This window comes from Pongo abelii, chromosome 19 (assembly GCF_028885655.2).
Source record: "Pongo abelii isolate AG06213 chromosome 19, NHGRI_mPonAbe1-v2.0_pri, whole genome shotgun sequence".
NCBI classification, from domain to species: Eukaryota; Metazoa; Chordata; class Mammalia; order Primates; family Hominidae; genus Pongo; species Pongo abelii.
The window spans coordinates 65,871,177-65,888,520 of NC_072004.2; the positions used below are offsets into that span (position 1 = coordinate 65,871,177).

General features: G+C 54.7%; 2 protein-coding genes across 2 annotated transcripts; one reads left to right on the plus strand and one right to left on the minus strand.

Moving 5' to 3' along the window:
- Positions 1-1,609: 1,609 nt before the first annotated feature.
- SGCA (sarcoglycan alpha) lies at positions 1,610-11,802 on the minus strand. The gene is made up of 10 exons (XM_063719062.1): positions 11,766-11,802; positions 10,224-10,388; positions 9,975-10,129; positions 9,692-9,764; positions 9,154-9,352; positions 8,473-8,635; positions 7,451-7,659; positions 7,136-7,162; positions 2,191-2,383; positions 1,610-1,928 (listed from the first exon to the last, which is right to left on the minus strand). The coding sequence occupies exons 1-9, from the start codon at positions 11,800-11,802 to the stop codon at positions 2,203-2,205; spliced, it is 1,209 nt and encodes a 402-aa protein (XP_063575132.1). The 3' UTR covers positions 1,610-1,928; positions 2,191-2,202.
- On the plus strand, positions 5,144-6,256 carry LOC129054957 (putative histone H1.9). The gene is made up of 3 exons (XM_054546593.2): positions 5,144-5,508; positions 5,655-5,951; positions 5,987-6,256. The coding sequence occupies exons 1-3, from the start codon at positions 5,304-5,306 to the stop codon at positions 6,169-6,171; spliced, it is 687 nt and encodes a 228-aa protein (XP_054402568.2). The 5' UTR covers positions 5,144-5,303; the 3' UTR covers positions 6,172-6,256.
- Positions 11,803-17,344: the final 5,542 nt, after the last annotated feature.

Genomic DNA, 17,344 nt, shown 5'->3' on the forward strand with positions numbered 1-17,344 from the left:
AGGCTCAGGAGGTAATGGAAGAAGCTTTAGCCATGGCCTTGCTCACCCCCTGTGCCCTGAGAAGGGGAGCAATCTCCTTAAGAACACTGAGCACAGGCACGGTAGCTCACGGCGGTCATCCCAGCTACTCAGGAGGCTGAGGCAAGAGGATCGCTTGAGGCCAGGAGTTCGGGACCAGCGTGGGCAATGTAGTGAGACCATGGCTCTAAAAGAAAGAACGCTGAGCAAACCCAGACACATGGTGTCCCTTCATGCCTTCCTTCAGAACATCCTTCCTGAGCACTCACTGTGTGCAGGCACTGCACCTGCTGCAGGCTGAAAGAATCGTATGTTCTAGTGCAGAAGAGGACTCAGAATACGTGAGCCCAGACAGCGCAAATCCTCTTAGAGAGCAGAAGGCCTCTCAGGGCAGGCAGTGGGACCACAGCGGGGACAGGGAAGGCCTCTCTGAGGAGGTGCCCTTTGGGCAAGGACAGAACCTGCAGTGAGGGGCTAGTTGTGTGGATGCGGGAGCCAGGGCCTCCCAACGGAGGAAAAGGAGAAGGAGGCTGGAGTGGCGATGCCAGCCCTTGTCTGTGTTCTCTCAGAGTTGCCACTAGGGGAGGGCCTTGCCAGCTGTCCCTCTTTTAGCCGGGCCCCTCTCAGGCTGAGTCCCTGGCCTGTCCTCACGTGGGAGTGGGAGTATATGAGCCTGGATGTGGCCAGATGGCAGTGATCGGGGCAGAACCGGCCCAATTTGGTCGTGTCCACCTGAGAAAAACAGGCTCAGGCCTCCTCACGGCCAGCTGAGTTCTTCTGAGCTCACATGGGGTCAAGCTGTGCTAGCGCCACTCAGCCCAACAAGGGTCCCAGGCTGTGCTGTGTCCTCTGCACCCCTGCCCATCTCTGGAGGAGCTCAGCAAGGTGGGGAGTCCTTGAGCCTAGGGCATTCCGGGACCCGCATTCCAACCTCCCTCTTTCCATATCTTTTTTTTCTTTTTGAGACAGAGTTTTGCTCTGTCACACAGGCTGGAGTGCAGTGGTGTGATCTCGGCTCACTGCAACTCCACCTCCTGGGTTCAAGCGATTCTCCTGCCTCAGCCTCCCGAGTAGCTGGGATTACAGGTACGTGCCACCATGCCTGGCTAGTTTTCGTATTTTTAGTAGAGATGGGGTTTCACTATGTTGGCCAGGCTGGTCTCAAACTCCTGACCTCAAGTGATCTGCCTGTTTTGGCCTCCCAAAGTGCTGGGATTACAGGCATGAGCCACCACGCCCGGCCTCGTTCTCCGTATCTCCTCGTTCTCCGTATCTAGATTGGCTTCTCTCCAAACACAACAGACAGAGGGACTCTCCCTCCAGGGAATCTTGAGGTGCCAAAGAAATCTACAGGTAAGGGCCTGGATTTCCTGCTTCTAGAACCCCTCAACCCTGTAGAAGGCAGGGTGGAGGCAGAAGTGCCAGGGTCAAATTCAAGCTTTGCCACTTGCTTGTTCTATAACCTTGGGTAAGTCACTGACTGTCCCTCGGTCTCTGTTTCCTCGTCTATGAAATGATCCGGGAATCCCTCACTACCAGGTTCGTGGGAGGGCTGCAGATAGCAAGTCCTTCCCTCTTTCTTCCAGAGAATTTGAGAAAACAGCAAAATGCCAAGAGTCCAAAGGGCAGGCTGGCAGGCACTGGCTGCCTGTGGGGCCTCCCAGAAAGCACAAAGGGAAACAGAGCCAGTGAGGACGGGAGAGGCTGCCAGCAGCAACAGGTGAGCAGAGCAGCAGGTATTTATTCTGAATGTCCTTACTCCACACACTCTCACCCCGCCCCACCCCCTCTCCCTGCTTGTTTAGAGCCTGGGTTCCAGGCGGGCCAGGAGCTGGAATCAGCAGGTGGGATGTGCCGCTCATGGTGTGGACAGAGAAGGGAGGATGAAGTCAGGGCTGGACCAGGAACCACTGTGGGAAGAGAGAGTGGAGGGCTGAGAGGGCCAGATGCTGGTTATCCTGTTTTCCCCACCCTGACCCTCCAACCGCGAGTGCTTGGCATTGGGGTCATAGCCCTGGCACTGGTGAGGACCCCCAGCAGCGGCCTCAGAGGGGCAGACAAGTCTATGTGCCTCTTCCCCTGACCTCTCCCAGATCCCACCATTTGTCCCAGCCTTGAGATAAAGGCCATCTTGTTCCCAGAAATAAGGCTGGCATCACCCACCAGACCCACCTGGCTGGGCCCTCAGTGCTGGTCCAGAATGAGGGGCACCTGGGCGCTGTCCACGCGGGGAGGCAGCCGCTCGCCCGTGCGCACATTGAACATGGGCAGGGTGGAGAGTGGCCGGGGCACCTCGCGGCTGGCCGCCATCTGCCGCAGCTCCTCTGTGTTCCCGTGGATGGTGCAGTGGTGGACCATCTGGATGCTGGAGGCACAGGTGGGGAGTCATCAGCTGTGGGAGTCAGCTGCCCTGGAGTACAGCCTGGCACTGCCTCTGAGCCACCCTGCAGTCCTCCCCACCACTTATGTGGGGAGAGACTCAAAACACATGATGCAGGGGCAGAAAACAAACAGAAAGCTCTATGGGGCCGGGCGCGGTGGCTCATGCCTGTAATCCCAGCACTTTGGGAGGCCAAGGCAGGCAGATCACTTGAGGTCAGGAGTTCAAGACCAGCCTGGCCAACACGGTGAAACCCTGTTTCTACAAAAAATAAAAATAAAAATTAGCCAGGTGTGGTGGTGGGCACCTGTAATCCCAGCTACTCAGGAGGCTGAGGCAGGAGATTCACTTGAACCTGGGAGGCGGAGGTTGCAGTGAGCTGAGATCGCAATAGACTCCATCTCAAAGAAAAAGAAGAAAAAAAAAAGAAAGCTCTATGGTACCTGCTCAGTGCCCAGTGGTCAAAACATGGGCTGTGGGTGTAGACAGCCTGGGTTCAAGGCTGTGTGTCTTGGGCAAGTTGCTTAACCACTCCATGCCTTAGTTTGCTCAACTGCCAAATGGAGATAATAACACCTACCACCAGGCCGGGCGCAGTGGCTCACACCTGTAATCCCAGCACTTTGGGAGGCCAAAGCGGGTGGATCACTTGAGGCCAAGAGTTCAAGGCCAGCCTGACCAACATGGTGAAACCCCATCTCTATTTAAAAAAAAAAAAAAAAAAAAAAAAAATTCCTACCTCCTAGGACTGCTGTGAAGATTACAAGAGAAAATGAGGCTTAGTGTTTAGAACAGTGCCCACCACGTGGTAAGCGCTCACGAGATACGGAGACATGAATAGACATCCACAGGGGCCATATTCTTCCAGAAGCCAGTGTTTGCTGAGCTTTGTATTATGTTTTTATATTATTTATTTATTTATTTTTAAAAGATGGGGTCTCACTTTGTCGCCAACTTCAGTGCAGTGGCACAATCATAGCTCACTGCAGCCTTCACCTCCTGGGCTCAAGTGATACTCCTGCCTCGGCCTCCTGAGTAACTGGGACTATAAGTGCAAGCCACCATGCTCGGCTAATTTTTAAAATTTTTTTTGTAGAGACAGGCGTCTTACTATGTTGTTCAGGCTGGTCTTGAACTCCTGGCCTCAAGGGACCTTCCTGCCTCTGCCTCCCAAAGTGCTGGGATTACAGGCATGAGCCACTGCACCCAGCCAAGAATTGGTTTTCTTAGAGGAGCTGGGGCCCCAGGCAGGGCTGAAGCGACCCCACTTGCCACTTGGTTACTGATGAGATGAGGGAGGAGAAGTGATCCCCATCCATGTTCAGGTCCCAATTAGTGGACACAGACTCTGGTTAGAGCCTGACAGTTTAGACTGCAGAAAAGACCTAGCTTCACGCTGAATGGACCATGCTCCTCCTGCGGGGAGTGGGACCAAGTCCTGTCTGGCCAGCAGGAAGAGGTAGAGTCACCATCTAAGGCCAGGGGAGGGTCAAGATGAGCTCTTGAGTCTGGAATTTGGTGAGCTGAGTTGTCCGAAACACAATTTTCTATTCCCAGGCAAGGGGAGACTAAGGGGAAAGAAAGCAACCGGTGTGTGGATGCTGAGATGGAGACAGCTGGGCAGGTGAGGCCCTGGCAGAGGAAGGCCGCAGTCAGTGGGCCCCTTCCTTATTCCCAGCCCCACATCTGGGCCTCATTACTCTGGCAACACACAGGTGGAAAAATGTGCTGGGGATGTTTTTCTAGAGCAAGAGCAGAGGCCAGACCCCGCAGAGGCCAGACCCCGCAATGGCTTCCCCACGGTCCTTCCACATCAGCACTTGGGCACACAGACAAACGGCAGGCATTCCTACACACTCAGGCACACGCACAGACACACACACACGTGGCCCAGGTCTCACCCACACCCACTCCACCACCAACGCACAGTCCCGAAAGCACTGCCTCTGGCACAGAAATCCCCAGGAGAGGGTCGTGGGGCCTGGAGGACTCTGTGACCGCTGAAATCTGATCTAGGTGAAAAGCAGGCAGCAGAATCATAACTTGTGGATAATCTGAAAAGTGGCAGACATTGAACAAGTGAAAAATTGGATTTTGTAGAAATACATCAACATGAAATCCAAACCAGCCAAGGCTAATGTTGCACATGGTAAAATGGTTATTGATTTCAAATTGACTGAGGCAGCAGATTTTTCTGACAATATCAGAGCTACAGAGTTGACGCGGGGAAGGCTGGACGTGGAGGAAATACTGGTCACGAGAGAATATCCCCAGTGGCAGTAGATGTTAGTGATTAAATTTGGTGCAGTCCAAAAAAATTGAGGAATAAACTCTTCCTAGTGAAATGTACATGAAAAATCACTGATCCCCATGGGGAAAAATTCTATAAAATTGAAAACAGAAAATAAAAGCAAAGCCTTTTAACTGCTTTGTATAGAAAGTTGCTTAAGGAATTAAGTCAACCTAGCATAGATCAAGGAATTACATCTCTGTTCACTCTGGAAAATACATTTCCCATAAAAATTCATAAATGTTGGTATAACCCTGATGCCTACAAAGCTTGTATTCTTCAACCCAGTGGCTCAAAAACCCAGTGGGTCGAGACGGTGGGGTCAAAATGGTGAGTTTAAAACTGCGGGCCAGGCCAGGTGCGGTAGCTTTAGTCCCAGCTACTCAGGAAGCTGAGATGGGAGGATCGCTTGAGCCCAGGGAGTCTGAGGTTGCAGTGAGCTATGATTATGCCACTGCGCTCCAGCTTGGGTGACAGAGTGAGACCCTCTCTCTAAAAATTGAAAAAAAAATAAAATCAGCCCAGGAATGTGCACACACAAATGTATATGTGCACGCACTGTGCAGGCCCACTGTCTGGCCCACAAGCGCAGCCCTCCTCCCCAGGACACCTGGCATGTTACATGCCTCCACCATCTGGCATCTCTGGGCCACACCTCCCTGGAGGAAACAATGGGGTCACTGTGACTCACGCAGAATTCTGGTAGCCTCTGAGGTCACCACAGAGATAACCTCAACACCCCCTGCACCAAGAGCACGAGTCTGTGGAGGCCAGCCGTGGGTGACCGTCCTTGATCCTCTCTCTGGCCACCCAGGGAAAGGCGAGGGCCGGAGCCCAAGAGGAGGCCTCAGAGAGGACCAGGAACCGGGACGCACCTCAGCCATCCTGCGAGAGGCAGCCCAGTGGAGACTTCCAGCCGCCCTGGAGGTCCTTGCACCCAAGACACTTCACCCACCCCAGGGAGAGAAGCAGAAAGGCACTTCGCCACTGTCCCCGTCAGTGCCATTGAACTCAAATACTGCCATGGGTGGAGGCCAGCAGGGCAGCGTGTCCCTAGCAAGACAGGGACTGGGCAACACACCTGTGCCAAAGCCTACCAGAAGCCCAGCATGTTCAAGGTGATCCTGAGGGCTGTGGCAGACAAGAGGACCTGCAAGTATGTGTCCCTGGCCACCCTGAAGAAGGCTGTTTCCACCACGGGCTACGACATGGCCCAAAATGCCTATCATTTCAAGCATGTGCTCAAGGGGCTGGTGGACAAGGGCATGCTCAGCAGGTGACCGGCAGGGTGGCCTCAGGCTCCTCCACCCTGGGCAAGAAGCAGGCCTCCAAGTCCAAGCTCAAGGTCAAGAGACAACGGCAGCAGAGGTGGCGCTCTGGGCAGCGCCCCTTTGGACAGCACAGGTCACTACTGGGCTCCAAACAGGGGCACAAGCGGCTTATCAAGAGGGTTCGAAGGGTGGCCAAGTGCCACTGCAATTAACAAGGCAGGCCAGGCAAGCAGTCAGGGGTGCCAAGCCTGCCATTGGCTCAGTGCAGTAGGAATAAAAGGAACCTAACTTATTTCACATCTGCCTCCTGGAACCTGGGGTTCAGGGGGTTGGGACAGGAAGAGGGCTGGGGGCACATAGGAGGGGTAAGGCCATGAGTAGGGGAAACCAGGCCAAAATAAGACAGGAAGGATTTGGAAAGGGCTGGCAGAATTGGAAGCACTCATAGACACCAGCTAGTCCAACCTCGTGATCTTGCAGATGGAGCATCAGAAGCCAGAAAGAAGGGTGATGGAGTAATTGTGTGGCAGAGCCCGGCCTGGACCGCAGGTGTCTGACTCATACTGATACTGGGAGTCTCTCAAGTTGCTTCTCAAGCCCTTTCCCCCAGAGTGGCAGCAGGCCCCATTCCCCTGTGTCACAACAAGCTCTTCTTTTTTGGGGGAAAGAGTCTCACTCTGTCGCCCAGGCTGGAGTGCTGTGGCACGATTATGGCTCACTGCAGCCTCGATCTCCCAGGCTCAAGCGATTCTCCTATCTCAGCCTCCCAAGTAGCTGGGACCACAGGCATGCTCCACCACGCCTGGCTAATTAAAAAAATTTTTTTGTTGTTGAGATGGGGTCTCACTGTGTTGCCCAGGCTGGCCTCAAACTCCCAGGCTCAACCAATCCTCCCACCTCAGCCTCCCAAAGTGCTGGGATTACAGGCATGAGCCACCACACCCAGCTCACTAGAGACTCTTCTATGGACACCAGCAAATAAGAAGGCAGAGTCAGGAAAGATCAGGCCCAGCATCCAGCCCGCCCGGAGCTAGGGCTCAGAGGTCAAGGGAAGGGGGTGAGCATCACCCCAGAGTAATTTATTTTGTCTCTGCTGTTCATGGCATAGTTTGGCGGGGGGGATCCAACAACTGTCTAGGTGGGCTCCCACCCCACCCCCAGCTTTCCTTTACTCACTCGGAGGTAGCCAGGTCTCTCTTCAGCCTGTGGAAAAGTGAAGGAGAGGGTTAGCCCAGCTCTGGGCTTCGCCCCAAGGTGCCCCAGGGCTCCAATGTGTGTGGAGGTCTGTGTACGATTATCCACAATGCCCTCCTGGTGCCAGGCCAGGCAGATCTCGAGCCCCAAGTTGCCTAGAAAGGGGACCCGCACTCCTTTTGTGCCTGAGAACCCCATTCCCAGGGTGTCTGGGTCCCACACAGCACAAGTGCCACTGTGAGTCCCATGGGTGTGAGCTTCAGCAGGTGCTCCCCCACCCTTCATACCCACACTCACCTTCCCTCCCGCCGGCAGCACATGACATAGGCCAGCAGCAAGGTGAGAAGCAGGGCGACCAGCAGGGGCACCAGGAGGGTGACCAGAGCATCCACCACGAAGTCACGGTCTGGGGCCTCAGTGGGTGGGCAGAAGAACGGGTCATGCTCCAGGATCCCATCGCCTGGGGTGGGCACCTCATCTGCAGGCTCCGGCACTGACTTATCCACCTGCACAGAGAGCTCAGGGCTGACGCAGGAAGTGGCTGGCTGGACACAGAGGTCCCCAGGAACAGGGCAGGGGCCAGGACTAGGAGGCAGGAGACACAAAGTCCAGCAGAGGCGGGACAGTGCACTGGTTAGCGCACAGCTCTAAGGTCTGACCGCCTGGTTTGAATCCAGACTCAGACAAGTGCTTAGCTAGGATGATTATGTGCCTCTGTTTCATCACCTGTAACGTCAGAAGGATAATAGTAGCACCTGTCTCCTGGAGTGGTGGTGAGCATAAAATATGTTGATGGGACAGTGCCAAGCACATAGCAAGTGCTCAAGAATGTTGTCAATTACCAGTCGCTGGCTGTGGACCCTGAATGAGTCCCTGCTCTGTTGGTCAATTCACAGGAACAGTGTAGACCAGCGGTGGGATCCTGTGAACCTCAGCTCAGTATCCAAAGAGCTGTTGTGAGCATCTTTGGTTTATAGTGTGAAGAGCTATCAGATCCTTGTTGTAAGTGGGTTTGCTAGGTGGCACCTTCGAGAAAAGCAGACAGAGCTGTCACGCAGAGGCCCTTGGTAGGGAAAGGGTTTGGGAACTGGACTATGATATAGCTCTTGACCTGGGCAGATCTGGGGCGCGGGAGTTGGAGACCCCACGTGTGGATTGTGGACTCTGTCGCCCTCTTGTGGGAGAAAGGTAGAACTTCAGGGTGTGTGTGTGTGTGTGTGTGTGTGTGTGTGTGTGTGTTAGGAAGCAGCATGGGAGGGAAGGGGGACTGGGATGGGGGCCATGCCCCACCCCACCCTGGGCCCAGGGTCCCTCCTCACCAGGGTCACATTGCACCAGTCAACGCGGAAGTGGGGTGCCAAGGTGTCGTAGCAAGACAGAAGTGGAGGCTGGCCCTGGGCACAGCGGGCATGGCTATCGGGGGATGCCACCATCTTCAGGCAAGTAGAAAAAGGTGAGGCAGAACCCACCTTAATGTACACCCTGGGACCAGATAGAAGTCACTGTCAGCAGAGTGGGGGCAGGGGGCACCAGGCACCACTCTGCCAGGGGTTGTTGAAACTGTCCTGATTGTAGGCTATGACCTGGGGATGGGATGAGGGAGACGCCTAGGAGGGAGGATTAAGGGAGGAACATGGCACAGCTGGGGTCTGGCAGGAGTCACAGTCCTCCCAGAGATCTGAGGTCATGGTGAGAGTACACAGAGCACCCCATTCTTCTAGGGGCCTTACCCTCCCCACTAAGGAATGTCTTTTAATGGATGTATCTGGTATGTCCTCATGAGGCACCAGGAAGTACAAAGTTCAGGGTAACTAGGGTCTAGACTCTGGAAGGACAAGGAGATGCGGGTGTAGCCAGAGGAGAGTGGAGAGTGGTGTGAAGCTGGGAGGTGGAGATGTGCATGGTAAAGCCCCACCTGAAAATTAGGGAGACCCTTGTTCTATGCCAGCCACAAGCTGCATCCTCCTCTTTCAGGAAGTCCTCTAGGGTTGCACACCTACCCTTCTTTTCGGCCCTCAATGGGAAGGGGGACACGGCCCCCACGGTCCAAGGCAGAAGTGATGTTGAGCAGCTGAAGCTCTCCGGGCTCCCAGAGTCCCCCCAAGGCTGAGAGGAAGCGGCTGGCAGGTGTTGAGGGCAGCACCTCCTCCACATCGTGGCTGCGCACGAGGAACTTGGCTTGGTATGGCAGCAGGGGGCCTGGGAAGGCCAGGTGGACACCTCAGGCTGCACCCAGCCCCAGCTCTGCCCCGCAAAGCCTCCCCGAAGCTCCTCCCCACATCCCTGCACACCCCTTCAGGCCCCTCAATGCCCCATCCATCACAGACCCCAACAAGCCAAGGCCCCATAGTCTGCAATGCAGCGGGTAACAGAACTCCAGAGCCCAGCACCCATTCCCTAAGAGCCTTGTCCCCACTTTCCAGGATGCCCTGCTCCACTCCTCTCCAAGCCTCTCCTGTCTGCAGCCCCCTCCCCTTCCGGGAGAGATTCCCCAAGACCGGCATTGGTGGGGAAGGGATGGGGCACAGCTAGAGGTACCTTCCGGGTCCCCAATCTCCAGCACCAGCCTCTGCCGAGTGGTATCAAAGCTGTCCCGATTGTAGGCTGTGACCTGGGGGATGGGAAAGACACCTGAGAGGTGGGTTAGGGGAGAAACGTGGCACAGCGGGGGCCTGGCAGGAGAGGACTCAGATACCAAATTAGAGGTATGTAAATTATATGTAAATGACTGTGAATGAACACCCAATCCCGACTCGTAGGGCTGCTCCTAGGAGGCCACTCTAGCCCACCCCTGTGATTTTCTCGGGGTCCCTGACGGCACCTCAATGACCTGACGCCCACGATCTTCTGGGGTGGCAGAGCCGTAGAGGAAGCCAGGGTGGCGGGGGCTGCGCTGGGTGTAGCGGAGCCACCGGGGCAGGTCTGGGTGTCCCTGGAGGTGGGCGTGGTAGGTGATGCGGACAGCGGGTGGGACAGCTGGTGGAAGCGAGGAGAGGGGATTAGAGTCACAGCAGGAGCCCTGCGGGGTACACCTCAGCCCGCCTGCCTGGGTGCCTGTCAGGCGACTCACCGACATGCTCAGGAAGGCTCAGAAACGTCTCATGGTCCAAGGTGTGCACAAAGACACGGCCCACAAGTGGGTGTAGCGTGGTCTGCTGGGCCTCGGTGTCCCCCAGCCCTGCCAGGAGAACTGTGGGGACCCCACAAGTCCCAAACACACAGGCCAGCCTCAGTCCTGGGCAGGGGATAAGCTCCCTTCCCCACCAAGTCCTTGGAGCCCCTAAGGGACCAAGAGAAGCGCTTCCTTTGCTGCCTCCCAGGAAGGGATTTGGGTGGGGGTGGGGGAGCAGGCCCTGCTGGGCTAGACATTTTAATCGTCTGGGTTTCGGGATTCGCGGGACAGCCTCTCCCACAACCTTTCCATTCCTTGTTTTAGGCCCCTGTTAATGGTGCAGTGGGCAGGGACTGACGTTTGACTGGGAAGAGTGTGTGTGAGGGTGTGTGTATGTGTGTGAGGGGATGTGGGTGTGTGTGTGAGGGTGTGTGTATGTGTGTGAGGGGATGTGGGTGTGTGTGAGGGTGTGTGTATTGTGTGAGGGGATGTGGGTGTGTGTGTGAGGGTCTGTGAGGATGTGTGTGAGGGTGTGTGGGTGTGTGTGAGGGTGTGTGTGCACGTGAGAGTGTGTGTGAGAGGGTGTGTGTGTGGGGGGTGTGTGTGTGAAGGTGTGTGTGTGGGGGTGTGTGTGTTTGAAGGTGTGTCTGTGAGGGTGTGCGGGGGTATGTGGGGGTGTGTGTGACAGTGTGTGAGGGTGTGTGTGTGAGCGTGTGTGTGTGTGCATGAGGGTGTGTGTGTGCGCGCGTGAGAGTGTGTGAGGATGTGTGTGAGGGTGTGTGTGAGAGGGTGTGTGTGTGAGGGTGTGAGGGGGTGTGTGTGTGAGAGGGTGTGTGTGTGAGGGGATGTGTGCATGAGGGTGTGTGAGGGTGTGTGTGTGAGGGTGTGTATGTGAGGGTGCTGTGAGGTTGTGTGTGTGTGGGTGTGTGTGTGTGAGGGTGTATATGTGTGAAAGGCACTGGGAAAAGAATCCCATGCTAAATGCCCAAGAGCCTGGAGGAGCGGAAGAGGAGGAAGGGTAGCCATTCTGGGCCTGGAGACCCCCACCTTCCTCCCCTAAAACACAGGGAAGAAGAAGGCCTGCCCTAGAGGCCAGTAGGAGCTGAGCAAAAGGAATCCTAAGCCCAGGAGAGGAGCAGAGGACCTGGCTGCCAGCTCCACCCTCCCTCCCAGGGCCAAATTTAGCCTGGGCTTAGAAGCTGCGGCCCAGCCAGCTCATTAAAGGGCCCACGACCCTTTGGGCCTGTGCTGTCAGACCCACCCGGGCCCTAGGACACCTCCAGCCCTCAGAGCTCCCAGCCCCCTCATCCCAGAGCCCAGCTCCCAGCCCCATTCCCTGGATCCCCAGCCGGCCATGGCATTAACACCCCAAAGCCCTTCTGGCCCCTGCCTCACCCAACCCAGATCCCTCTTCTGCGGGCCCTCCACACCTCCATCTTACCACCCCTAAATCCCACCCCCTCATCCCAGGCCTCCCCACTGAACAAGGCCCCAACTTGCCCACGAGGATAGGAGTCCAGAAGAGTGTCACAGCCATGGCTGCCCAGCCTGTCCCGCCCCGTGAGTGACAGAGACAGGGGGCAGGGAGGAGAGGAGGGAAGGAGGGAGGTGGCTCGGGGCAGCTGGGTCCCAGCGTCGGCCTCCCCTCCCCGCCTGGAGCATGCATCAGATCTGGGCTAGACACCCTCCTCACACTCATTGTCCCTCCAACCGTCCCCTCTAGTGGCCACAGTGTTTTTTAAACCACCAACCTGGCCACCTCCATCCTCCCTTAAAACTCTAATTGTTCTCATGGCCCCTGAGTTCCCAGCTCATCCGCAGTTGGTGGCTTTCTGGCCCGTCCTGAACCTGGTCAGCTGGTCTAGATTCCCATCCTCTGCCCCTACCCTTCCAACCCCAGGCCCCTGCTCAGCCTCACTCTGTTCCTGCCTAGCTTGGCAGACTCTCTCAAGTCTCCATGCTGTCGCCCAGGCTGTTCCCTCTGCCTGCAGTTCCCTTCCCACCTTCATTCAAGCAGCAACCTTCCAGTCACCTTTCCAGACTCTGCACGGATGTCCTCTCCTCTCTGAAGCCTTTCTGACCTCCCTTCTTCTGCTAGGCCAAGCTGGGTGTCCCCTTAGCCCCTGTGTGCTTTCCTGGGCACAACCCAACCACACAGACTGCTCCAAGCTCCTCGAAGACTAGGATCTTGTCACGTTTGTATCCTTGGGCCTGGCACAGGGCCTGGCAACTAGTAGGTGTAGCCAGCTGGTGGCAGCTTCCTTAACAGCAAATGTAGGTGCCATCCACCCAGCCTTTATCCCCAGTCCAAGCACTTCAGCGTGCAGGTCTAGCAAGCCCTGGACAGGACCAGCCAGGTAGAGACAGGTTAGCGGAGGAGGCACCCTCTTTGGGCCATGGAGTCAGGGCTCGGCGCACAGACTCAGAGGCCTGGAGGTGGGCACGAGTCCCACCTTGGCCACTTGCTGGGGATGCGGCCTTGAGTGCACCATTTGCCCTCTAGCCCATTTCCACAACTATAAACTGGCAAGAATAGTGCTTGCCTCTTGGCAACATTGTGAGGACTCCACAAAGTAATGAATGCAGTGCATATTTACAGAACACCTGCTATGTATCAGACATTGAAATTGCAGAGATAAGCAAACCTCTGCCCACGTGGAGGTCACCTGCCAGTGAGCAATACCAACTAGCCCTGCCAGCTACTGTGCTGAGAGTCTTACATATATCTACCTATATTACCTCATTCCATCTCCTCAGCAGTTCCATGAGGCAGGTATTATTACTGTGCCCATTTAACAGATGATAAAACTGAGGCACAGGGGTGTATACCTTCCCCAAGGCCACATTGCTGATGAGTAGAATGCATGCAGATGGCTTAGCCCAGTGCCTGACTCAGTCGATGACTAAGCTGCCGATGTACTTGCCCGGCCCTGCTTCCCCTTCCTTCTTGCCTCTGCCACAGGATCTCAGTCCAGGGGTGATGGGGCGGGGTGTCCTCTCCCCAGGTCTCTCACTTAGGGCAGGCACAGGGGCATTCTCCCCAGGTGCCCTGAGAAGGGGGCGGGGACCTATGGCTGCCGGGGTTCCCAAATCCTTGGTGCCTGTGTGACCTCTCCTCCAGGGCCTCAAGAGGACAACAAAATACCCCAGGCAAGGATCGCTTGGGTCCAGCATAAGGGCACAGGTGTTGGCCTGCAGATGGGGTAACTGGCAGGCAGTTTACTCAGTCCTTGTCCCTTCCTCTCTCTCTCTCCACCTGACTGACCCACTCATCCCTGGAGAGGCACCAAATTCCAGAGTCAGCATCTCTTTAGGCAAGGCAGTATTTGTCCCAGCATCACCTGGCCATCTCTCTGTCTTCTCAGAGACAGAGGGAGGGAGGAAGAAAGGTTCTGGAGGCAGAGGAAGAGTCCGAGGGTTCTGGGGGAGCAGGCAGAAGCGCCAACCCTCTGGGCACCTGCCCAGCCTCACCCCTGAGCTTCTCCATGTGACTCCCCGCCCCCTGCTGTCCCCCTGGCTATTTTTGGAGCCACCCACTCAGCTGTCTTAAGGTAGCAGTGCCTGGCCCCAGTGTCACCAGGCCCACAGAGGCCAGACTTCCTTAATGAAAAGCTGCAGCCACTTCCCCATCAGATCCTCCCTGCCCAATTCAAGGGAGCCAGGGACTGTCCCACAAGCCAGAAAGTCCCCAGAAACCCTTCTCAGGCCCGTCAGCTATCAGAGGACCTTCCCACTCAGAGCTGTCTGCATTGCAACCTGCTGCTTGTAACACACAGCACCTTCTGTCTGTTGGGCATAGGGGTGCGAAGGGAGGTCACAGGGTCTTTAAACTTCTTAGTTTGAAAAATTTGCAGCATACTATAATAAGCCCCCATGTATCTGTCACCCGGCTTCAACAAGTATCAACTCATGGCCAATCTAGTTTCATCTATACCCCTCCTGATTAATTTCATCCATCAATATTTCAGTGTGTATCTTTAAATGATAATGACTCTTTTTAACATAATCACATAACACGTTCAGTTATTAACATCATCAATAAAATTCCTTAATATCAAACTTCTAGTGTTCAAATTACCGATTTCTCATAAATATACGTATTTTTACAGTGTATTTGTTTGAATCAGGATACAAAGAAGATACATTGCAATTGATTGATGATTTATAGGGCTTTTATTTTTTTTTTTTTTTTGAGACAGAGTCTCGCTCTGTCACCCAGGTTGGAGTGCAGTGGCATGATCTTGGCTCACTGCCACCTCCGCCTCCCAGGTTCAAGCAATTCTCCTGCCTCAGCCTACAGGCACACGCCACCATGCCCAGTTAATTTTTTTTTATTTTTAGTAGAGACGGGGTTTCACCATGTTGGCCAGGCTGGTCTCAAACTCCTGACCTCAAGTGATCCACCCACCTTGGCCTCACAAAGTGCTGAGATTACGGGCGTGAGCCACTGTGCCTGGCCAAGGCTCTTTTAAATTTCTTCAAATCTATAGGTTCCCATACATCCTTTCTCTCTCTTTTTTCCTTCCTCCCTTCCTTCCTTCGTTCATACTTTCCTTCCTTTCCTCCCTCCTTCCTTCCTTCCTTCCCTCCCTCCCTCCTTCTTCCTTTTCTCCCTCCCTCCCTCCTTTCTTCCTTCCTTCCTTCCCTCCCTCCCTCTCCTTCCTTCCTTCCTTCCTTCTTTCCTTCCTTTCCTTCTCTCTCTCTTTCCTTGAAGGAGCCAGAAAATTTCTTCTGTAGTTTTTTGCCCTCTAGATTTTGTTGATTGCATCTCTATGGTGATCTTTAACATGTTCCTCCCACCTCCATACTTCCTGTACGTTGTATTTCCTGTACATTGTTACTGTAAATTGTAGTTGGATCTAGAGGCCTCATAAGGTTTATGTTCGGTTTCCTTCGTTGAGACCACTTCATAGGTGGTGACAGTGTTCTTCCATTTGAAGGCACATCCTGCGTTTCCGTGGTCTTAGCAGTGTCTGTGCCTCCGCCATTAGCGTTTTATTTTTTGTGTGTGTGCAGAATAGTGATATTCAGATTTGATAACTCTGATCACGCCTTCCTTTATTAGCTGGAATAATTATAGACAGAAACTGCCCCTTGCGATTTGGTTACTGAATGGGAAAGTTCGTATAAGAAAGACAGGAGAAACGCTGGACTCTTCCTGTATCAAACAGTTTCTGAATAAAGAGCTGTTTCCCTAGCATCCTCCAAACTCTGGCCAGTCCGAGCTTTTTTGGTAGCAGTAGAATGATGAATACATGGTTTACACTTATCTGACTGCTTCAGTCCATTGCAACTAGGGTCCCTTCTCATGCTCACATTGCCTATCTTTAGCTCTCCGTTTTGTCATCCCCAGTTGGGGCGTCGGTCAGGAGAGCTGAAGGGGTCGGGGCTCGCACCCCGCCTCGCACAGCTGGTGCCCTTGCCGTGCCGTAGGCTCCGCCGGGACTTCCCCGGCCTCCGCCTCACTCCTGCGGCCCAGCCCTGCCCTGAGCTAGTCGCTTATCTGTCCTGGCCTTTTTGACATCCGCATCCGTCTCTCCAGCTTTCTGCCCCGTCTCTGCCCACCAGTGCCTAAATGTAAGCCCTCTGGTCCTTTGTCCCTGTATCTCCCCATCCCAGTGAATGTTTGCTGAATGAATGAATGACTGCTGTCCAGTGTGTCTCATTCAGCTTCAGTTTCTGTGCACCTGTCTCTGAGTCTCTTGAGGTCTGATGCCGTGTTTTCTTTATCTGCATCTATACGTTGCCGTGAGGCACAAAGGAAAGGGCTTCTCGTCATTGTGATCTGATTCTCGCATCTGCCTCCCAGACTCCACCCACATCTTTCTCCCCTGTCCCGTTCGCCGCCTCCAGTGCAACAACAAAGACTGCGACCTGGCCAGTCCGCCACGAGAGGGCGCGTTCGCTGGCGCCAGCCCGGTCTTGCGCCTGCGCGATGTTGAGACGGAGCGGGAGTCGGGGGCGGGATGCCTGCGGAGCGCACCGCCCCGGGCTGGGGATGCGCGTCAGCAGTGCGTGCTGGGGGACGCAGTTACAGGGGGCGACGCAGGAGGGAACCCAAGGCCACGAGCTCCATCTCGTCCTCCCCTTCCCGACCCAGAAAACGCTCTAATCTACAAGGGGGGAGAACCCTCACGGAGGCAGGGGGCTGGACATAATGATGTCTTCCCCATCCCGCCATCTGTATCAAGCCTCCGACTTCCAAGGACATTTCCATATCCCCCCAGACATTTTGGGGTACCAGCCTGGAGACCTAAAGGTACCCAGAATCCCCCGCCTTTTTATCGGTGGATTTCAGCCCTCAAAGGGTTCCGTGAGCCTCTGACCGCCCAAATCCATCACACATGAGTTGGAATGCCAGGGACCATTTCCGGCCAAACGTTAGCTTACAGGAGAAAGAGAGAAGAGGAGGGACTGTCCGAGGTGCCTCGGCACTATGCCTGCACAGCTGGATCTCTGGACACGGAGCCCTGGGCCGTTTCCACCTAGACACTCCCATTCCATCAAGTGGGGGTAAGAAGGATCAATGAGATAATGGAAGCAAAAGTGCTTTGCAAACTGTAAAGCTCTGGAGAAAGTAAGGGTGTTTTATTTATTTATAACTGACAGTGCAAGGTAATAGCTGCCCAGGGCCAGCCCACAGGCACAGCCCAAGAGCTGGAAGAGGTCAGATTTAGAAGCCACCATTCACTGATAGAAGGATTAGGAAAATAAGACCAGGCACGGTGGCTCACGCCTGTAATCCCAGCACTTTGGGAGGCCGAGGTGGGTAGATCACGAGATCGGGAGTTCCAGACCAGCCTGGCCAACATGGTGAAACCCCGTCTCTACTAAAAATAATTAGCCGGGCGTGGTGGTGGGCACCTGTAATCCCAGCTAATCAGGAGGCTGAGGCAGGAGAATCTCTTGAACCCGGGAGGCAGAGGTTGCAGTGAGTTCAGATCATGCCATTGCACTCCAGCCTGGGTGACAGAGCGAGACTCCGTCTCAAAAAAAATTTAAAAAAAGAAGGGTTAGGAAAATAAGAGGCAAAAGTCTCTGACATCTTCTGTAGACAGCATGATTATTTATATGGAAAA